This window comes from Sciurus carolinensis, chromosome 5 (genome assembly GCF_902686445.1).
Source record: "Sciurus carolinensis chromosome 5, mSciCar1.2, whole genome shotgun sequence".
In the NCBI taxonomy this organism is placed as follows: Eukaryota; Metazoa; Chordata; class Mammalia; order Rodentia; family Sciuridae; genus Sciurus; species Sciurus carolinensis.
The window spans coordinates 35,259,476-35,283,280 of record NC_062217.1 but is presented as its reverse complement, the minus strand read 5'-3'; the positions used below and the strand labels follow the sequence as shown (position 1 = coordinate 35,283,280).

General features: G+C 39.4%; 1 protein-coding gene across 1 annotated transcript in view; it reads left to right on the top strand.

Moving 5' to 3' along the window:
- The window catches only part of Lhfpl6 (LHFPL tetraspan subfamily member 6), a 230,317-nt gene extending 214,773 nt beyond the window's left edge, over window positions 1-15,544 (top strand). Inside the window, exon 4 of the mRNA XM_047553107.1 lies at window positions 14,394-15,544. Within this exon, the coding sequence (XP_047409063.1) occupies window positions 14,394-14,512 (119 nt within the window). The 3' untranslated portion in view covers window positions 14,513-15,544. The remainder of the gene's footprint in view (window positions 1-14,393) is intronic.
- The last annotated feature ends 8,261 nt before the right edge of the window (window positions 15,545-23,805 follow it).

Genomic DNA, 23,805 nt, shown 5'->3' with positions numbered 1-23,805 from the left:
TCAGGAGGGGGCGATGCGGAGCCTTGATTCAGTGTAAAGTTTAAGAGGGAGGATGCTGAATAGATCTGGTACAGAGGAAAACCAATGAGGTTCCGTGTGGAACCCTCTCCCAGAAGCCTAGGTGTGAGAGGAAGTGAAGAAGTGTCGGTTTCTGTTTAGTTCTCATGCCTGGTGACATCGCACAGATGTCCGGTTCTTAGAACTGTGATTTCCCCATCTCTTCTGTCTTTCCTGTCTGCATAACCCCCCACTCCTTTTGTTTTATCTACACCACTCTTACACTCATGGTTTACTTATAGTGACATGAAGTACACCCAGTCATCCCTCAGCATCCGTGGGCGATTGGTTCCAGGATCCTTCATGGAAGCCAAAACCAGAAGATGCTCAGGTTTCTTCTATAAGGAAGCCTATGACTTGCATAGAACCTCCACACTTCCTCCTATATACTTTAAATGATCCACAGATGACATTTGGTACCTAATACCACGTAAAGGCCATGTATATATTTGTTATAAGGTATCGTAGAGCACAATTTGGAACTGTGTGAATATTTTTGATCTGAAGTAGGTTGACTCTGTGATGCGTAAATAGCAGATACTGAGCATCAGCTGTTTCTCCAAATGTCCAGATTTGTTGGCAAAAGAAAAAAGGTTGTTGGCTTATTTTTTCCTCATAACTTTGTACTTTGCTCTGGGTATGCAAACTCACCTTTAAAAATGCACACAGGTAATTATGTGGTGTCTATTCTGATGACCCAAATGGGACTAGATTTTTTATTAAGGATAAATAACCCAGCAACACCATCCTGCTTTACTTTGGCAACCAGGAAATTATAAATTGTAAGCAAAGGAAAATGGTCACTGAACGGAACACATTCAAGAGATCTTAGAAAGCCTTTCCAGTGCCCTGGACAGTAGTGTCCTCATGAGTAAAATACAGGAGGTCACCTGGATCCAGGGTTGGCAAACCAGAGACCAAATCTGATCTGCATGTTTCTGTAAGTAAAACATATATATATTTATGAGAACCCAGCTATGCTCATTCATTTATTTTGTGTCTGTGGTTGCCTTTGAACTAACATACCTAATGTCTGACCCTTTTTAGAATAAGATTGCCAACCCCTTGACCTCCGTGGACTATCTGCAAGATCCCCTTGGGTCTAAAATCTGTGATGCTGTGATGTGCTCAGTGGCTGGAGAAGTGAGAGAAGGATAAAGTCAAAAGGACATGGAAATAGAGGTGTGGCGAGCTGGTTCTGGACGAGGCTTGAATTTAAAAGAGGCTGTGCCCTGTTCAGGTCTAATCCCTTCACAGTAATCCCTGACTCCCCATCCCTCCTGCCTCTCTGTCTTGCCTGAAGCATTCACAGCTGGAGTTGCCTGGAACGACTTTGATTGCACATAAAATTCCTGTAGTCTTTCTCTGTGGAGCACATGCTCTGCTTGTATAAAATCCTTCAAATGTATCAGCTGGAAAAATTCCTTTCCTTCTGTGGGACATAATTGTTTCCCATATGGAATATACAACCACTTCATCTTGCCAGGCCCAGAGGCATTTTTGTTGAGGAAAGTGGGTCCTCTATGCCCCTGTATGCTGCCCTGGCCCTGTATAGTGCTCTGATGGAGGGATGCTCTGTTCCGTCCCACCTGGGCACAGGGGTCCTGCACACATATCCACCTCACATATCATTTGTTAGGTTACATGATTAATGCTAGAAGGTCATCTTTACTTAAGTGATTTAGTTTCTAGGCTGTTTGCTTGTTTGACTGTGGTTGGCTGTGGTTGGCAGGAATGGGATGAGGTTTTGTGGTAGATGGGGTGCAGCCAGAGGTCAATAACCACCTGAACAACAGCACTGTGTGTAGTGCTTTATAAAGTCACACTTGCAAATGGGATGTAAGAAGTTTGCTAACCAACTTTCCATCACTGTGACAAAATGCCTGAGAAAAGCAACTTCAAAGAGGTAAAGGTTTATCTTGGCTTCTGGTTTAAGAAGTTTCAGTTCACAGTCACTTGGTCCTATTGCTATGACTTATAGTGAAGCAAAATATCATGGTCGGAAGGGTGTATTGGAGCAATACTGCTCACCTCGTGTCAGTGAAGAAGCAGAGAGAGAGAGTCTCATTATCCCAGTTTCTCATTTTGCCTGCCATATTACCCACATCTTTATTGATATCTTGTTTCTTACACTTATAAGCATAAAAGTCCTTCACTGATTTTGTAAGATACATGTACATAAATATAGGCAAATATATGTTTACATATTGAAACTTTTTAAATTTTTATCTTGAAATGATGTCACATATATAGAAAAGTGGCAAAGATAGCTTGAAGAATTCTTGTCTACTGTCCTCCCAGTTTAAGGTAAATTTCCTCACATTTGCTTATTATTCTCTACCTCCCTCCTGCCCATTCTCAGAAATTACTTAGGTAATTCCTTTAAAAATGCCATTCTCTGACCTGGCCATAGAATTATCAAAATTAAGAGATTAACATTGACATTCTACTATTATCCAATATGTAGACTTTATATTGATATATTTTAAGTGCAAAATTCTTAATAAAATAAATGGGATTTATTTTCCATTTTCTTCTTGTGGACTTTCTTTGTGTTTTATGGTTTTCTACTTGCAGAATATAATACGCACAAAGCACTCTTTAAAATCTTCAGGGCTGGGGATGTAGCTCAGTGGCAGAGTGCTTACCTAGCATGCATAAAGCCCTGGTTTCAATTCCCAGCACCACTAAATAAAACAAAATAAAATAAAATAAAATAAAATCTCCTGATGCTCAAAATTTAAAAAAAAAAAAAAGAAATTTTGCTTTCCAAACCTGTATACTCTTGTTAGAAATTGTTAAGTTTTGGGGAAGATTTTAATAATCGTAATAACAATGCTGCTGATGAACGGCAATGTCTTTTCTCCCCTAGTGAATAAGTTGGGCTCAGTGCTATTGAACCCTACATCAATTTCAGCTCCTGTTCTGTGTCTTCTGCTCTTTGCCTGAGCTTAAGCAGCTGTGCGAGTGTGTGATCTTGGATAGGAACTTTCTGGTAAATTCCTGTGTTGTTGATGTCCCTTGGTGGACAATAAGTTATACTATAAAACAACTAAAACTTCGTGGGTTTTTCTTTTCTTTTCTTTTCTTTTCTTTTCTTTTTCCTCAGCCTCTCATACCAAGGGTAGAACTAAAACATTTCTTTGGGAGCAAGAGACAAAACCAAGCAAATTAAAATTATGACTATTCAGCAAAATTTCTGTGGGAACCCAAAGGAAAACTCATACCATGCATACAATAGAATTACTTTGTTATTCAGAAAGGGTTCTTTTTTTCTTTCCTTTAAAGGCTGAGACCTATCTGACATAAACTCATATTTTAGTGTTTGAACAGATGGTCATTCCCCCTAATGTTCCAACTCTGTTCCTGTTCTTTCCATTCTGGTGACAGAATGAATTAAACTGCATTGGATAATTACAAGGTTGATAAATATTTTTTCATTAAACTTTACCCCCTAACATATCTCCTTAGAGGTAGTGCTGTTATGAGCTGTTTGTAGATACATATCTTTTCCAAAGACTAAATATCCGTGCTCCCTTTAACGTGTGGATATGGAGAATACTGAGCAATGCTGCGGCATATCCGCACCATACCTTCTGACTTCCAACATCCTCCTTAGCTCTGTGGGAAAAGTAGGGCACACAGCGAAGGTGTATGATAGGGGTGTCTTTTTTAAATGTCTTGCTAAAACATCTTGGGGAAAAGATCATTCTATTTCAAAAGGAGTCCAAATCTTACTGTACTGGGCCAGACCAGGTGAACCTTGGATGCAGCAAATGAAAGATGTCCATGAGTGACCCTATCTCTACTGTTTGGTCCCTTAAACCTGAGAAGAAATGGGCAGGACAGGTAGAAAGATTTAGTCAGTCTTACACATTAGAGTCGAGAGCTTTTGGTGAGGAGAAATGCTGGGCCCCTCACTGTGGTGAATCCAGAGGCACCAAGACAGCCACTTTCTGGAACATTCTGTAAATAGACTCGGTGCTTGGATGGGGGCGGGAGGATTCTACTACTACCCATATTGCCTCAGCACCTATTCTTTAAGGGTATACACTGGTGATGGGAGTGATGGTGGGGGGTCCCATTCCCATATTTGCTTGAGGACAGCACCCCCTGGGGCCCATCCATAGGGGATGCAAAAAATATAACATAAATGGAGCCCTTAGAGTCACGTGCAGTCAACCCTGATAATCAATTTGAATTCATACTTCCAGTTATTAGCAGACATGAGAAACAAGCAAAGGTTTGAAGAAGAGCCAAACCGCACATTCTTCTCAGCCTTTTTACTTCTGTCTTTTCTGCCCACCAACCAAGTGTGTGAGTTCTCTTTGCAGACACCTGAAGTATGATTTTTACTACTTCTTCCATTAAAAGTTTGAATTAAAGACTTCATAAGTTTTAGGTCAAAGGTTCAATACTTTTTCTTTTTATTAGTGACACTTTTGTTCAGTAACTTCACAAAAGAGCAAGTGGAATTGGTTCCATGATATATTCTTTTTGTTCTGTATTTTAATGCATATGTAAAGAAGGTCTGAATATGAAGAAGCATGAAGGAATTTATTCAAGAGTAGAAAGACCTATCAAATTTTGTCTGTGGCAGGGTGGTTAAGACTACAGAAGACGTTTTTCTCTTTACATTGATCCTTTTACCTTCCTGCCTTTGTTATTTATAAAGCAAGAAGAACAAAACCTATTATGCCTATTTCTCCACCTAGACTTTACGTTTATACATTAGGGCATGAACAATTTCAAAATATCATAGGTAGAAAATATGCCTTGACAAATGAAGTCTATCAGCTTAATGTATCCTGACTCAGGCATTTGTGGTTACAAGGCATGCTGGGAGCTCAGCAGTGCCCTTTTGAGGAAAGAGAAGTAAACTAGGAATCCATGGAGCTCAAGTTCAAATATAGAGACAAGAAGACATAGTGAAAATGAAGGTTCTCTTATAGATGGTTCATTAGTCAGCTTTGCATTACTGCAACCAAATACCCGAAGCAACTAACTTTGTAAACAAAAAAGGTTCTTTTAGCTCACAACTTTGAAAATTCAAGTCTAAGATCAGGTGACTCCATTAGTTTGATTTCTGATAGTGCAGAACATCTTGGCAGGACACATGTAGCAGCAAGTAATCATAGCTTGAACCAGAACACAGAGAAAGGGGAAGAGACTTGGGTCCCACAATCTCCTTCTAGGGCATTCCTCCAGTGAACTAAGGACCACCCTCAAGACCCCAGTCCCCAAAAGTTTCATCATCTCCAAGCAGCCCTAGAGGGGAACTGGAGAATGCCCAAGACCTGGAGCCCTTCATCAGGTAGGGCTCAGACAGAGCCAGGCAGGCCAAACACACTGAGTTTGGAGGCTAATGGTGAGCTGGCTTCTCATGCAGGGAACAGGGGTTATCAGAATCCCTGAAGCAAGTTTGTTTTAGACATTACCTCCCTACGTGCTCTAGAGTACGAAGTTTGGTTTCATTGGCTTAGGAACTGGGGGGCAGGGGGCAAGTCTGTGATATGGTCCTTTGATAACTAGAACCTTCCAAGGTGGACATGGGGATGTAGAGTCTTTTAAGACTCACCAAGTTAAAAGGTTGAGATGAACTTTTTTCTTGGCATATGAGTTCAAGCAAAGATTAAGTGCTAGATATCTAGCAAGTAAGAAGAATGCATTTAATTTAGATCACCCTTACACATTATCTGAGAACAGGGAAAAAATTCTACAATCAGTTTGACCCAAGTTCAAGCTCAAGTTCACCATTTACTTGAGGTAAGTAAAGAGTTTCTTGTGTGACTTCAAGGTGGGAATCAGATTGAGAAAATACAAACAGATTTGCCTCTCTAATACCCTAAAAGGATCATAGACACAAATGATTAATTGAGGTGAGGTGCTGCTTCTTAACTATTTAGCCCCTTGCTCAGTGATTACATGACAGCTACTGTAGAATCATTAATGTTGGATTTCTGCTGTCAGCACAAGTCAAGCTTCTGAGGTCCACTCAGGACTTGAATGTGTGTCAGTTGTCTTCAACAGAACACAGAAGTGAAACAGGCACATGCATTTGCACCTCGTAGACACCCAACATTAACCGAACAAATTAATGAAAGGCCAGAGGTTAAACCGCAGTGTTCTTAAAAGATGAAAAGGTCAATGGAATTCCATTGTTATTTGAAGTAGCACCACTTTCTCTATTGCTTCCAAAAGATACACTAAAATCTAATTTAAGCAACCCTTAAAAAAAAAAAATCAGCCACACCTCTCCTCACCGCTGTCCCCAGGCTGGCGCTGCCCTGGAATGCTGCCACGGAGCCTTTGTCTGTGGACTTGGCATGTGGCTGTGGTATGCTGCTTTCTGTCCCATTAACCTCTATTTTATCTGTCAAGAATAGTATTCCCCATTGTTGAAAGCAGCAATTTGCCAACCAAGCAAGCTTGGAGTCCTGTTTGATGGAGCATTACAGAGAGCAAAAGGGAAAGTTTAAATAGATTTGCCTCTCTAATTTCCTGAAAGGATCACAGACAAAACTTGCCCTCTGGCAAAATGCTTTCTGTTTGCATTATAATAACAGACATTTATTGCCATGACAGGGAAAGAGGGAGGCCATGAGAGGCCCTTCCTCCGTCCCCCACCCCGCCACACACACCAAGTTTCCTGGTTCCAGTTAGTTCTATTAAAATTCATGGGATACTGTGCTACTTCAAACATATTAATGTAAACATATCCTGTTTTCTAATAGCCTAAAGTATTCAGAAAGACTTTTTTTGTGCATGACTGTAAAACATGGTCCTAATTTTTTTTTTATCATTGAGTACATGGATTCTAACAATGAAATCATGCTCAGAAAGAAAAATCTACTTTCCCTTTCCTTTGCCAAAGTTGAAGATATAGTATCAAGTCTGTGACTCATAAATCCAGTCCCTCGGAGACTTGTAGGTGTTTCACTTTATAGTTGCATGAAAAAAATATATTTCTATAAAACTTGTGTATAATAAACATGGGATGTATTTAAATAATGCAGCTAATGTGGTACTAGAAAGTAAGCTTCTTGAGACCAAGGACCCTGTCAGTATTATTCACTGTGGTGTCTCCAGTTCCTGTAACTTTGCAAAACAGATAATAGGTGGTTAAGATTTATTTGTGTTTGTGGAGCATCTCATATTTCTATCCAGCAATACGAATGAAAATTAGGAAGAGGAAATTTTCAGAATTCAAGCTCTTGAACTCAGGAAGTGATCATGGAACAAGGACTTAAAAGCCTGATTTTGCTAAAAACACTGACATATTACTTGGGCCTGCAGATATAAAAAGCTTGGCATCTCTACCTCTATTTTTCAGTGTCCTTTGCTTCAAGTGAACTACCTGGGACTCCTTAAAGATCTGGTGATGAGTGGAAACTACCCTGCAGGCAAGAGCAACTTGACCAGGCCTTGCCTGACCAGTCCTGTATGAACCAGACCACAGTTTGACAAAGACTGCTTGACTCTGCATACACCTGGTCCTCTTTGTCCATCTAATCTGGGACCTCATGTCAGTAACCCTCATACAAGACTGGAAGCACTGGTCCCCTTTGGGAAGCCATTATAGCTATATGATTAAAGTTTCTTTCCTGCATCACCTTATGACTAGAGTTCCTTTCCCACTTTCACCTTTACTTTTTCCATTTGGTTTTTCGAGTGAGTAGCTGGACTGGATTTGTTGGGACCCTCCCAGAGTCAGGCCTCTGAACCAGGACTCCAATAACAGTCATACCTTACCTCATCTTTTGCTTTACACCCCAAATAGCATCCATCTCTTATTTGAGCAGTACTTTAACAAAACCTGAATCTGTCTGCACTTCTCCAGGATGGTTCCTTTTCCCTTAATCCAAGCACATCTTTCCTGGCCTTCCATGTTCATGCTTGGCTTGCTCCTGCTCATCTGCCAGGATTCAGTATGAATTTCACTCCTAATTTAAGGCATTCCCTCACTGACTTGACCGCACTATCTAGATCTCTTGAGATGTCCTGCCTTAGCATCTTCATTTTTTTTTCTTTCAAGAGCCTATCATCATTACTATGTAATTATCAGAATATTGTTTAGTATTTATATCCTTGACTAGATGATAAGATGAAGAGCAGGGATCATATTATTATTCCCCACCAACTTCGTAGGACTGTGTTGGAAAGCTTGATCCTTGTCCCCAGTGCCAATCCGACAATGAGGACACAGTTGTTTTTTTTTTTTTTTTTTTTTTTTTGGGTGCTGGGGATCGAACCCAGGGCCTTGTGCTTGCAAGGCAAGCACTCTACAGACTGAGCTATCTCCCTAGCCCCCTGGACACAGTTTTGATAAAAAGGTTTATTGCTTTGCTAGCAAAGGAGAAACACAGGGAACTCTGGTCCCAATGACTGTGATTCTACCCATCAGCAGGAACAGGGGGCTTTTATAGAGGTGATTTGGACAGAATAAGATTAGGGAGGAGAGATGAGGAAGAAGAAAATCAGGGAAAAGAAGATTAGGGAGGAGAAGGCTAGGAAAAAGAAGATCATGGAAGGAGAAGTTTAGGGAAATTAAGATCAGGGAAGAGAAAATTAGGGAAAAGAAGATCAGGGAGAAGATCAGGGAAAAGCTTGGGAAAAAGAAAAAATGTAAGATTCAAAGCCAGAAGGGATATAATCAAAGTATCAAGTGAACCCCATTTGCAGGACACTCGATACGTATTTGTTGAATCAATGAATGAGAGGAAAAAGGGAGAAAAGAAAAGAGGGGAGGAGAGGAAGAGGGGAGGGAATAAAGAACCAGGGGTTTGTAGACTTAAGGTTTCTTCAGATTTGCCTGAATCCTATTGATACATCTTGATCTTACTGGACTGATCTTAATTCTTTCTTGCTTTTCTAAAGATATGTGTATGGGAGTGCATGTGTATTTTGTATGTATTTTTGAGGTTAGTTTGATGAGATGGTTCTGTTTCTATTTAATCCAAAATACTAGAACAAGTCAAAGTTACCTTTGATTTAATTTTTTTTTCACAAATTGCCTAATTATCTTGAAATAAGGGAATATTTTTATTTTTTATGATTTTATTTTTTGTACTGGGGATTGTACTCAGGGGCACTCAACATCGCCAGCCCTATTTTGTATCTTATTTACAAACAGGGTCTCACTGAGTTGCTTAGCATCTCACTGTTTCTGAGGCTGGCTTTGAACTCATGATCCTCCTGTCTCAGCCTCCCGAGCTGCTGGGATTACAGGTGTGCACCACCTTGCCCGGTGGAATATTTTTATTTTAAATCACACCAAACAAGAATTGCTCATTTGGTCCTTAATCAACCACTGGATTTTAACCACAGAAATATATAAATCATAATATATGAACTTGCATAGATGTGTAATCAGGGACCATATTTTCTTATATTGTCAAACATTTTAAGAACTTGTATTGAGTTTCCTTCCAGCTGTCATCTGATAGACCATTGGTCTGATGAGCCGACCGTGTGTTTTGTGACATAAACTAGAATGGATCCAGAAACATAAAAATGATCAGAAACTGTCATTACACACTGGCCTGAACGGGAGTTGGACTTGCCTTGAAGATGGCAGGGAAGGAAGATTGAGAGGCCGCTAGTGCTGAAGGCTTGGCTCTGACTTGGGGTCTCCCAGGGACTGACAGGGCTTGGGTGGGTAGGTGGGTGGGGTGCTTAAGTCTTGGACAACTGAAGAAACTTCAAGGCCATCTGATAAAGAAAAACAAGAAAGCTTTGTTCATGCTGCTATCTTAGATCTGGTTCCCCAGAGCAAATGCTGAGGTGAAGATTTGTGTTCAAGTGATTCAGGAAATGAGCCAAATTTCAAAGCAAGGTGATGAAGGACTGAACACCAGGCACAGGTGCAATCTGAGGTGAGGTCCCAGCCTAAGCTCACAGGTGCTCCGGGACATTCCTTACACTGCACAGTCTGCCCCATCTGGAGGCAAGAAGTCACGGTGTCTTCACACTTGTGCCCCAGTCCTGAGTCCCGACCCTGGCTACAGGTCGTGCTGGGGACCACTTCAGCTGTTGGAGAGTAGAGGCAGATTGATTCCATTTTCTCATCAGTCCTCTGAGGATGGTTTCAAGTAAGAGCTGTTAGGAACAAAGCACAAGCAGAAATTGTGGAATAAGAGCCCAGAACCATCAGAGGGATCTAGAGGAACTGGGGGAACATCTGCACCATCTGCCTTAGTTTCCCCTCCAGGCACTGAAGTTTAAATTTCTTATATTTTATTGATTTAACTGTAGGGGAAAAAATATTCTCCCCTCTCACCTTGACCCTCTGATGATCAATGCTTAGTAGCTCCTTTTCTTATCTTTAATACATGGAGCTGCTATCACATATACTATTCTCAAATAATTATCCTTGCCAGCTACTCTTTCTCAAGAAAGTGTCCTATAATTAATAAAGAATTACATACTCTGCTTTTTGTGTCAGGTCATGGAACTGCATGTCGGTCAATACCTTCTTAATAATGAGCAATGGCTTGGATTCCATGTCAGGAGCTCTGTGTGGAACAGATAGACCACACATTCTGCTGACTCTTTGCAAGGGTCTAACCATTGACCATCTCTTAGCTGCTTTTTAATTTTCCCTTCTAGATTTATTTAATCAAGGTAAAGAATAATTCAAAGTGGAGATGGTTCCCAAGACTCACAACCACGTTAGCAAACATGGTCTGTGAAGGGGGACTCTGTTACCCTTGAAAAATGCTTATGCTGTCTATCAGAATTAATGGAGGTCATTGTACCTGTGAGACCTACCCAAGGTGGAGATGTGATCCTTCAGAATTGAGCTTCCTGTTAAATTTAACACATTCTGTAGGAGGCTGGAAATGCATACTTGCTTTTGGGAACTTCTTTCCAAACATTTATTTCCAAAATAGGATTAGAGTTATTCTTAAAATAAAATCCCAGATGTACTGTTTTCCCAGAGCTGGTTGCCTGCCTGCTTGGCTTCCTTTCTTTGTTTTTATTTTCCCTTGCTTTGCATTCCTCAGTCATTTATTGAGTACTCACTGTGGGCCAGGCACAGTGGTGGTGGTGTAGCTGGGAATAAAATATAGGAAGTCTCCCCGTATTGCAGTTTTCATTCTAGAGATGGAGACTGAAATTAAGTGCACACACACAGAATTTGTAATCCGTGGAAAGTGCTATAGAGGCAACACAGTGAGCAGAGCAAGAGAGCACCGCAGAGGCTGCCGTGGGTGGGAGGTATCTCTTTGGAGGTGCCATTGGAGAAGGATGCAGTTAGTTCTCCAACAGTCTGGATGTAGAATTTTCTGGGTAGAAGGAATAATGAGCTCTCCTATCAGCAACTAGCTGGATGTGCGACAGAGAAGGTGGTCAGTGTGGCTTGGGAGACACAGGGGACGGGTAGCCATGAGGCCAGAGAGAGCAGCAAATACCAGTTCATTCTACAGGCCACAGGGAAGAGATGGATTTTGGAGAATGCCAATGCCTTTATTTATTTTTTTATATGGTGCTGACAATCAAACTCGATGCCTCAAATGTGCTAAGCAAGCTCTCTACCACTGAGCTACAACTCCAGCTCTTCATTAGAGGGTTTTGAGTCAAAAAGTGACTTGGTCTGATTTATTTTTTAAAAGATAGCTGCCTGCTTTGCTGGTGGTGATGATGCAGGTAGAAGCAGAGAGACAGGTTGACAATGGTGGCAGACCCGGTAGCAAGGGACACTCTAGGCACTGGGGAAAGGGACATAAGCTATCGAATTTTTCTCAGCCTTAGATTTTCTGTCTGAAAGACGGGGATGACATTCACATACCTTCCGCACTGTGTTCTCATGAGGATTAAATGCATCACTATATTTTTAAGAAATTTTATTGAGACAGTGTTTGCACATATTTATAGGATATATTATTGTCAATTCAATGCATGTATACGGTGTGTGACAACAGGATAATAAATATTTCTATCTCTTTGAAGATTAATCTTTTTATGGACTGGAAATTTCATACTCTTCTAGTCATTTTGAAATATACCATAGATTGTTTTAATCAATTATTACCCTACTGTGCTATAGAAAAACCTGAATTAATTCCTCCTTTGTGTATTTTGTTATCTCTTATATAATTTCTTTTCATGTTCCCCTGCCTCCTGACCTTCCCCATCTCTGGTGATCACTATTCCATTTCCTTTCTCAGTGAGACTGACTTATTAGTCTTTACAAATGAATGAGCACATGTGGTATTTGTCTTTCTATGCCTGGCCTATTTCATTTCACATAATGACCTCCACTTCCACCCATGATCCTGCAAATGACAGGATTTCATTCTTTTTATGACTGAATAATATTCCATTGCGTCTGTGTGTGAGTGTCACATTTTTTTTATCCATTCATCTGCTAATGGACATCTAGGTTGATTCCATATTTTTGCTATTGTAAATAGTTAAATGCATTAATATTCACTTCACATAAATCTCTCATAATAATTCTGTGTAAATAGTAATAAAAATATATAATTTTTTGTTACTATTATTGGATGTAGAAGGGATAAATCAAGGATGACAGCTAGACTGAAGACTGAACTGCTTGCTGTCTGTGGGCATGGTAATGTCCTTGGGTACTTTAAAGATGAAGAGGCTCTTGATCTAATTGTGCTGCTTTTCATGCTGACCACAGGCCAATAACTCACTTAACTTTGTCTCACCTTGCCTTATCTACACATGGGGCTCATAATGACTACCCTTCCTGTAGACTTCCAGTGAAGGTACTGTGTTAATTAGCTTTGCGCCACTGTGACCAAAATATCTAATAAGAAAAACTTAGAAGAGGAGAAGTTTAGTTTGGCTTGATTTCAGAGGTTTGGTCCATGGTCAGCCAACATCATGGCCCAAGGTTCAAGATGAGGCAGAACGTCATGGTGGAAGGGCATGACGTTCTCCATTCATGGTGGCCAGGGAGAGAGGTTTCCAAGCTACACCCTACCTGCCTATAGTTACCGCCCAGTATAGTAGTCCTTTCAAATCATTAAACCGTCAAATGGATTAATCCACTGATCTTATAATCCTAACACCTCTGGATATTTCTGAATTTTTTCACCCATGAGCTTTTGGGAAACCCCTCCTATCAAAACCATAATGGATATGAAGTTGAATTGCAAGTTAAATCTAACAGTATTTGTATTTCTCAGTAGAGAAGTTGTTACTTTTATCACAAATGAACAAGGCAAGATTGACTGACTTGTGCAAAAAGGGACACGGTTTTTAGTCCATAGTTCATGTGACTGAAATCCAAATGTCCTTGCATCTATGCTTGTGTCTAAGGTGATGTTTAAGCAAGAACAAAAGAAAGGAAGGAAAATGGTTGCTGTTGGAACATTGTCTGATAAGATGGTAAGACTGGAGGGAAGAGGAATCAGAATTGGAACAGAAAGGACACAAAAAGAATAACTTGGATATTACTCAGCACACAAAAAGAATAACTTGGATACCATTTAAAAAAAAACTTTGCAAATGCAGAAAGCACTTTCATGAACTCAGAAAAGAAATTTTTGGTAAATGACTTCTTATTCTTGGAATCTGCAACCCAGGTTTGAATCCTGGTTTAGTTTGTTAACGATTGTAAGCATGTGATTTGGGGTTAACCACTAACTTTTCTGAATCCTAGCTTGCTTCTCAACAGCATTTCCCCTCAGAAGAATCAATAAAGACCATATATGAAAAATAAATCTATTTTTAGAATTGCGAGTGTGTTACTATCATTAATAATCAAGCAACTGAGAAAGCAGAAGCCATTTGGCCCTTGTCGTGGTTTTCATTTAGGGTACACTGTAAAGGTGTTGACCCCAGGAGAGTCAGGAAGTTTTGTTCTGTAATTCAGGTAATAGAGTATGATCATTTGACAACTTCTTGTAAATACGGGATTCATTTTAGTATTGCCCTTCAAATGATTCTCTTCCTTAAAGTGCACCTTTTGCAGAAAGATTGTCCCTGTGTCTTGTATTCTTCCTCTCCAATACCTTATTATGCACATGCATTTGGGTTAAAGGTGTTAAATTAGAATCCACTTCTTCTGACTTCTTGGGTGTTGCTATTTCTCCACGCCTTCAGCCACGGGTGCGAGCATTGGTGAAAGGCAAGAGGCTCTGTCCTCTTGGCTGGCATGAGTCAGAGACCTCGAGAGACTTCTGAAATGCACACAACCAACCACTATGGCTTTCTTCACTCTCTAGATGGCTTTCAGCCCATTATCACTCCACTTGAGTGAGAACCCCAGGCATTTCAGAGCACACACATCGGAAGAAACAAAACCTTCTTCAAAGCCATCCTCACCCGTTCTTGCTCTTTCTCCCTTCCTTTGTCCCTAGGCAAGTGTGAAATCGGCTGGGCCTACTACTGCACGGGAGCAGGTGCGGCTGCCGCCATGCTGCTGTGCACGTGGCTGGCTTGCTTCTCGGGCAAGAAACAGAAGCACTACCCATACTGAGATGGAGCCATCAGGAGAAACAGAAGAGAAGCCGGGCCACAGGGGCCTGAAGGGGCCAAAGCTTCCAGCTACTTCTAAAAGGTGGAATAGTGGTTCTGATTCAATATAGTGCTAATGAAGTAAAACCCGATGGAATGAGGGACATTATATAGGAAGGGTGGGGGTGGGAAACTGGAGGCAGAAATGGAGAATGGTGGAGGGGGAAAGAAAAAATGGACCAAAGGCTAAAAATGGTGCAAAGTATCGGGTGTTTCTATTCCACAGAGTATTGTCAGCCTATATCGCATACACACGCAAAGCAAATCTATATATGCAAACAAGAATTTGGGTTGCTTTTTTTTTTTTTTTTTTTTTAATGGTGAGGACTTGGGAGAACCAAAAGGGCTAGTAGAAACAGTATGATGTGGGAAGCAGGGTACCCCACAGATGTTCCCTGTAGGTAATGCCACCCCGGAAAGCACACGTGCACACAGGCAGGTACACATCCACACATACCCACGCATACCCACACAACACGCAAATCATCACACAGACTGTACGGGGGGTTCCATAGCACATTACTCCTCTGTTTTCTTTTTTAATATACATTGAAAACACAGTATTATCCCTTTATAAAAATTACATTAAATCTAATAAATGGACCAAGATGCCACTGTATCAGTATTTTGTATATCCTGCATAAACTCTTTAGACACTCCACATGTTCTCCGTGTTTGTGCAGACTTTTAGAGTTAAGCCTTCATATTTCAATATTATTCAAAGATATGCAATATTTCTCTGAGTAGCTTCTGCTGTGATATTCTTATGAAGTTAAGGGGCAAATTTCTGCCCGCCATAGGAGAGACTTCAATGGAAGAGATGAGAGTCGTGAGAGACATTTTCCAGTCATTAGATCATGTTTTCTTTCATCCATTATTGTACTGTGCTGTACCACATTTATTTCAATATTCGTTTTGTAAAAAAAGAAAAAAAAAGTGCTATTTTGTTTGTATTTGAAGAACTCTGTGAATAAATTCTCTCTTTGTTCAATAACTACATGAGCCCTAGAGTGTTAATTCAGTTATCTGGTCTGCGTCTTTAATTTCTTAAATATAGTCTTTGAATTGCAACAGTCTTCTTAATCTTCCTCTTCTCTTAAGGCTTCCCATTAATTCACTCACTGATTATCCAACCACGCATTGTTCTAGACATACAGCATATTAAAGGTAAGACACTGTTTCTGCTTTCAGCTTAAATTCTTTGCAACCAGAATTATAACTTCCTATCCATTGAATTTTAATCATAATCAAATTCTCAAAAGGATTTAGTAATCTTGGCCATTTAAGAAAGATTATATTGTGTTCCTGCTCACAGCAGAAAGCCTTGACTAAGGAACACAGTTTGGATCTTTTCATGAACCCCCCCAACCCCCCAAAAGAACCAGTTCCACCAGGAGCAAATATCGCATACTAGATAATGGGTACATTCTTTATTAAGCAAGTCTGAGTTGTAGCAAATCCTTACAAATTCAGTTTCAACTGGTTTCTAAATTACATACTTTTCATATTTGGAAATGAAACATTATAGCTATTTACACATGTAACTACATTTTCTATGCTCTATATACATATTTATCAATTTTAACTTGAATATCTGATTATCAAACTTACTGCAATTACTTTCAGTCATTTCAGGGCGAAGATCCATGCTGCATTGGAAGAACAATGTAAGAATCTCACCAATAAAATTCTGGATTTTCTGAGGCTCTATTGGTATAGGGAAAGTCATTCCACCCTCACATGCTTAATTCATAACGTGCTGAATGTCATTTGATTGTGTCTCATTGTCTGCTGAGCAAGGGCTTCTCCACTCTGTGGTTTCCTGCAGAGAGGAGAAGATTGCACTTTGCTTCCTCAATTAGCCCATCATTTTCATGAATTGTTGGTGCTTTTCAAATTTTTTTTGTAACTGCACCTTCCTGTCAGAATAGTATTATGACTTCTTAACTTCCATTATCCAGTCAGACTTCTCTGTGGAATTCACCAAGGTCTAATTTCTTGGAAGTACCTAATGATGGCATTGTCATTTTTATATAGTCTGTGTGATTTTAAACATCAGAGAGACTCATTAAAATAAAAAGCTGATCACTTTTCATAATCAAGTTAAATGGCAATCCCTTGTGTTGTAAGTCCTAGCTAACTATAGGATATTTTTTTCTTCAGGATATTTTTGAGAAGCATCTAAATTATTAAGGATTATGTATGCTGCTTTTGAAATTAAAGTCAGGATTCATGAAATAATAACCAAGTGTGTGAAAAGTGTATACAATACTCCTCAACTTATGACGGGGTAACATTCTGATAAACCCATCAGAAAGTTGAAAATATTGTTAAGTCAAAAAATATTTAAGGACTAAGGATGTGGTTCAGTGGTACAGCACTTGCCTAGTATACATGAGACCCTGGGTTTGATCCCCAACATATCCCCACAAAAATACATTTAATATACTTAACCTATCAAGCATCCTAACTTAACCACACAGTACATTGTAGGGTTTAAGCTATTTATCCTAGTGATTGCATGAGTTACCAGAAGCTGTAGCTTGCCATCATTACCCAGCATCACAAGAGTATCATAGCATAAATATATATATTATGATATATATAAATTATATATATATATCATAATATATACATATATATTTGATTTGGTAACTGGAAGGTTAATAATGACGTTGGAAAAGAGTAGTTTTAGTATAGTGGTAGGGATGGCCATGAGATTGTTAGGGTCGAAGAATGAGTAAGAGTTAAAGAGAAGACAATTATAGAATAATATCTCAAGAACTTGGCTGTGAAGGGAAGGAGAATAATGGAATTTATTCTGCATTTTCATTAATAACAAAGATAACGTCTTTGTAAAAACTATATTTTGCACTTCTTGGTGACTGGAGTTCATTTGTCAGTACTGCAAATGCTCCTGTGCCCTTCTTTAATTCAGACTTTCTCTGGTAAATTGGATGGTCTCCAGAGAGCCTTCATGGAGAGAAGCCCACTAGACTGTACATTAGGTCCCCGAAGCTTCCTGCAACCTTGAGAGCCATTGGGGGGGCCCGAATTGGGCTGTTTGCCCAGATCAAGGCACGAGGATGTCAGGACCTGCATCACTGTCAACATGTCGCCAATGGGAGTCAATGAAAAAAAAACAATCGACTGTCCTGAAGAGTTCACCTGTTTAGAAAGAGAACAGTCTCACCATCCGGGTCATTATTAATGCCGTATTTTTGTCTCTCCAAGTTCTTGTTCTCAAGTGAAAAGTAAATATTACATCTGAGAATAAATGTTTGGCCATAATGAGAAATGAGCTTACTTTATGAACAGGAGCAAGGAAAGAGCCGAGTGTTGCACAGCCACCAGCACCTGGATCTGGAAACTCTTCAGCATATATTTTTTCTTAACGAGTTTCAGAATTGTCATATTTCTGGATATGGGGAGGAAAGGTTGCCTGTGGCATTCAGAAGCTTCTTCTGTGCCTTCTATATGTGATCATCCAGCTTTTAGTTGGACTCACCCAGAAGGCTCATCAGGCTTCTGATAACTTTGTATATTTCTTTTAATGATCTATTCCTTTAAAAAAGTATTTACTGATCACTGATTATGCACCAGATACAATAATAGGATCTGCCACTGACATATTTTACCTTTTACTATTGGCCTTTAAATTTTTCTATTCATTTTAATCATTTGAAATAAGCACTCTTTGTTACAATTCTTTAAACCAAAATTAGACTATAATGCCCATAATGATTTTTAAATGAATGTTTAACTTGTAGCACTTACAGAAATAAGCCTTGTGATAAGGGACTTTTTATAGAAGGCTGTTTTTCTGCACTTATCTGGAATGAATTAGGATTTGCTGAGGCACGTTGGTAAGTGGTTAGTTTCCTAGCCAGTTTACTGCAAACACCCTGTCTTTAAGGGACCCTTGGGATTAAAGACATAGCTAATAGAAGGTCATGTGTATGTTAGGGCTAGTTATCAGCAATGAGCAAGGAATCTCTTCTTTGGCTAAAACTTCATGCATTCACCCGTGAGGGCTTCAGAGTCAGAGTGGCCCAGTTTGGATCTTGATTTCATTGTGCACTCATTGTGTGAATTTGAGCAAGATTCTTCACCTTAGCCCTTTCTGAACAATAAATCTTATTTTCTGTGGGAATAAACAAGATAATCCACGGAGAATCTTTGTGGTTCTGAGCACCTGGTAAGCATCAAATACATGTTAGCTTCTGTTATCCTTATTTGTTGGTTTCTTTCACTCTGTGCACCAGAATTTTGACTAATATAAAGGAGGGTATGTGCACTGTAATAACTGTAACAATATTAAGAGGAGCAAAAGTACTCCAGGATTTTATAGCACATCTGAAAAGGTTTGTTACAAATACTATATCAATATATTTGATCGTAAAAGTTTCTAGGTATTTTTTCTGTGTCCAGACACAAAATCATTTCTGACAGTTTCTGATTCCTATCTTCATTTCTCCTGTTGACCATCCTTTTCCAAGGAAGCTAAGGGAGTGGGTCATACTAGTTTACTTTGTCTTCTCTGTGATTGTTCTGTCCAATGTCATCTTCTAAAACACACATCTTGAGTCCAGCTCTTCATTAGTTCACTTTTCTGTGACATTTTGCTCTCTTTGAATTGCCCTGAACACATGACTGTGGTTTTGCAGCATTAGCTGTCTGAGATTCTCAGCTAAGCTTAGCTGAACATGTATCTGTGTTCTTTTTGCCATTGCCTCCTCCATATCTGCCCCTTGTCATAAGGAAAAGGGAGTTTTGAACTCTCTTGGCAAGAAAAATTATCTCAGTTTGTACATGTGCTAAATGATTATGGGTAAATTTTCCACTGAGGCATTTTTGATAATAGCAGAAGTCTAGAAATAACTTAAATGACCCTAAGTAGGGAACTCCTTAAATAAATTATGGCCTATCCATAAATAGAAAACTCTAGAGCTATTTAAAATGCTGCTTTTCTATACTGAAATGCAGCAGCAGCGTCTATTTAAAAGAGAAAAGAAGATGTCAAAGAGTTTATCAAGAATGCCAACATTTAAAAAAAAACACACATATATTTCCTTCGTACACATGAACTATTTCTGGAAAGATAAAAAAGAGTCAGATGATAATGGTTGCCTCTGAATAAAGATAAGAATTGGGAAGGAGACTTATTTAAAGTGCTCTTAGTTATTGTTGAACTTGTAACTATTAACATATGTTCAAAAATAATTTTAAAATAATACAAAGAAATTTTTAAATGTATAGCTCAGTTAAGAGATTAGATATATTTATCTCTCAATATCTATAGAAAATAAACCCTTCCATCACACAGCTTATTTTCAAAGGCATCCCCAAATTTTCTCCCAGTACCTAGGGGGATGATTCCAGATGCTGCCTGAGCCACTGTGTGCTGATATCTCCACATACCACCTTTGCCTCTATATCTTTGACTCTGACATGAAACTCAGCTTCTTCATTGGTTTAAGAGACAAACAAGCCAAAAAACAAACAAGCCACATCATCAACAATGATAAGTAAACAGTAGACTAACTTCCTTTTCCTACCCTTCTACTGAGATTCCAATAACCCCACCAGCCTGACCTCTTTCCATTGGGCTACTTCCTCTGCTCTCTTCTTTCCTTCAAAATGCAAAATAAATTATTCTAATCTCCTGCATAGCAGTTCTGTGATTGTATTTCATTGCTTAGGAATGCCATGAAGCATACTCAGTATCCTCTGACTCATTTGGCTTACCAAGACATTTTTCCAAATAAGACAGCTTACCTGCAAAGGAATTTTATTAGTTCTTAAAATTACATAAAACAAAACAAATATGCTAAAGTCACAATGCAAAATCATTTCAAATTTATGTGCTTCTGTACACAACATCGATGTCATAGCATTCTTCAGGATCTTTTCCCTTTTCCAACACTATCTACCCAGGCATTCTTCTGGATCCCTGTGACTTCAATTACATCTATTTACCAAAGCCTCCCAGAGGCACATCTCCATCCACAGAACTCTTGCATCCATGTGCATATACAACATCTTCGTCTAGCATACACACGAATCTATCAAATCTGATCTCTCCAAAACGGAATTTGTCACCTTTTTCCTAAACCAACTCTGTCTGTAGTGTTCCTTGTCTTTGTGTATTTTACCACCGTGGACCAAGTTGCTCATGGTAGAAAGTTGTCATCCTTGATACTGCGCTGGTCCTTATCTACTTCCCTCCATCTCTACCAATACTATCTTAGTCCAGTCATCATTAACTGACCTGAGTCAACTTGGCCAATTCCACTTTCAGGTTCTTATTGCACATATTGCTAGCTTAGGATATTTGGAGGGTGGTAAGCATCTCCACACACTTGCCACCAGATGTGATGTTACATTTAGAGCAAGGCTTTGACCAGATTCTACCCCAGATACAAACATTTGTTTGCAAGCAAGCACAAAAACTGCCGTTTAGTCCATTCCATTTATCTATTCTTTAAGTACTTTGAAAAGTACCCATAATTAAAGGCTTGCTTGAGCACATATAACAATAGTCTAGCTGTAAGATTCTGCACACCTTTTGAAGCCAAATCTTCTGGAAGCAATGGGACACAGAACCAAGTGGTCCCAGGCTTAGGGTACCGCTCCTAAAGGCAGGAGGCTGCTAGGTTCTGCAGATTCTCAGAACTCTGTCCATGCAGTGACAGAAGTGGCTGTATGATTGACTTGCGTCAATTCATTAATTTTGAGTGCCACTCATTGCACCAATGAAACGTTCTAGCAGTCCTTCTGCCAATTAACTGGTACAGATTTACTGGTGATGTTTGAAGTCATTTGTTGGAGTTACTTTATCTGATAAGGGTATATTGAATGTTAAGTAACCATCTTTATTGTAGTTACACATATAATACATACATATACAAACACATACATGCATATTTATATATCATATTTTATATATTACTTTAAAAATGTATCCCTTCTTATCCCCATATTCCTAACTCATCTTCCTGCATCTTCTCTTGCTCTCTCCTCTATACCCATTTTCCACACTAGTGAAGTAATTAAGTTTTAAAATCACAAATCTCATCATTCTTCCACTTCCATGAACTGTTACTTCTCTTACTTGATTGATGTGTATCCTAGCACTCTACCTTTTAACACTCTTCTTAGCTCTTGTACTTGACTGCATGATACTCCTTTCTCTTCCTTCCACTGGCCATGACCTTTTGTTCCTTTTGCACTCCTGTCCTCCCCACCTAGAGCCTCACCCTCCACCTGTCTTAGCTCTGCACATATCTGAGGTCACCCCTGAAGGGTCATGGTTTAAGGAAACATTGCTGACTCCTCCCACTCCACATGATGTAAGATCCTGGTAGAACCTCCTGTGACCAAAGTTGTAACTAGTGCATTGTAGAATGACTGTCTCTCACTGGAGTGTCCTCACTGCAGAGAGAAGGATGGTGTCTCTCTCATCCACTTTGCACTGCCTTTGTCTCAGTTCATGTTCAGGAAGTATGTGCTGCAGGACTGAGTGAAATGAATGGCTGTTTTGTACCAAGGAAGTTCAGATGCTTCCATCTCGCTTCCTCTTGCAACATGTGTCTTATGTAATGATGTCTGAGAGCACCAATTGGTATAGACATTTTAATGATATTCTCTGGAAAATGACATGACACATTGATTACTCAAACTAAATATAGATAAGATCTATATCTGATGCCCTTCGACATTTAAATCCTAAATCCTCCTTATCTGATGGCTCCTAACAGTCTTTGAAAAGCAAAAACAACATTCAGAACAAGAAGGAATATAGATAATTGCATACCACGTCTGGGAAGAGTTTCCCCATCGCTTTTTCTCATGCTCTTCCTTAGGAAGGTATAGGAGGGGTCAAAGGTGAGTGCAGGAAGACCTTTAAAATGAAAGTCAAAAGAATTTTTCCCAGCAAACTAGTTTGAAAAGTATGCTATGAATTAACTCCATATGGGAAAAGCCTACAAAGTGCAAAGTCTATTTGCTTGCATTGCAAGTATTGGGTTTCTTTTTATGGGATAATTCTGTAGTGTCTTGGAGGCAATGGAAGAGATCATTTATGCATTGAAAGATTGCTAATAACCTCTCAGGCATTACAATGATCAGAAAATTTCCCTCTCCTTGTGTCACTTACTGAAAATAGAGATCCTTGGCCCTAATTCTCAGAGGTCATTATTGAGGAGGTATGACACAGAGCCCAGAAATTTGTACTTTAAATGTACATTAAGACATTAAAAGGTAGAAGGATGGGGTGTACCTAAATGATAACAGCAATCACCTGGCATGCATAAGACCCTGGCTTCAATCCCCAATACTGCAAAAAACAACAAAATTATTTTAAAATAGGGAAAGCCATAAGGAAGATAAAACAAACACACATTTTAACCTTATCTGTGCAGCTAGACCTCCTTTTATTTGCTATGGAGAGTTCCATCCCATTATAATCCCTCCCTTCTAGAAAGAGTCTCGACTTTGGAGGGTCACGTGGATATCCTCCTGGGGAACAGGGGCACCTTGAGTTTGAAATGTAAGTGAATATTTTTGCATGTGAGGGCACAGGAAGCAGGCAGTTTTTGTTTTTCTCCAAGGAGTGGATGACATTGTCATTTCAGCTCAATTTACTGACACCAATGTGACTTATTCACCGTTTTAGAAAAATCTGAACTTCCACAACAGATAAGGGATGGATAATAATTTAAATGGCATGCTCCTCTAATACATTAAGTATATAAACGTCCTTAAAATATTCTGACTCACAATTCTCAGGTACACACCTACTTTCCAAAGAAAGAGACATTTGTAAATGTACTTTCAAAGGAAAAGAAGAAAAATTTGGTCGGCTGGTGATTCTGGAAAAGAGCTACTATTGGAAATGCAGGGCCCATACATTTTGGCATGAAGCTATGAAATAGAAATGTAAGGGTTTTGTTTGATTTGGGGGTAGGAATGCAGAGTGAAGAGGATAACATTGACTAGGGGCAGGAATGGATAGTATTGAATTGCCACATAATTAAGAGTCATCATTTTTAGGGCTGGGGTTGTGGCTCAGTAGTAAAGTGCTTTCCTTGCACAGGTGGGGCATTGGGTTTGATTCTCAGCAGCATATTAAAAAAAAATAATGAAAAAAAGGCAAATACATTCATCTGCAAAAACATATTTTTTAAAAGTCATTATGACCAATTTTCTTTGGAACCTGCCAGCAGAGAACTCAGATCCCTCAACTCCCAGATT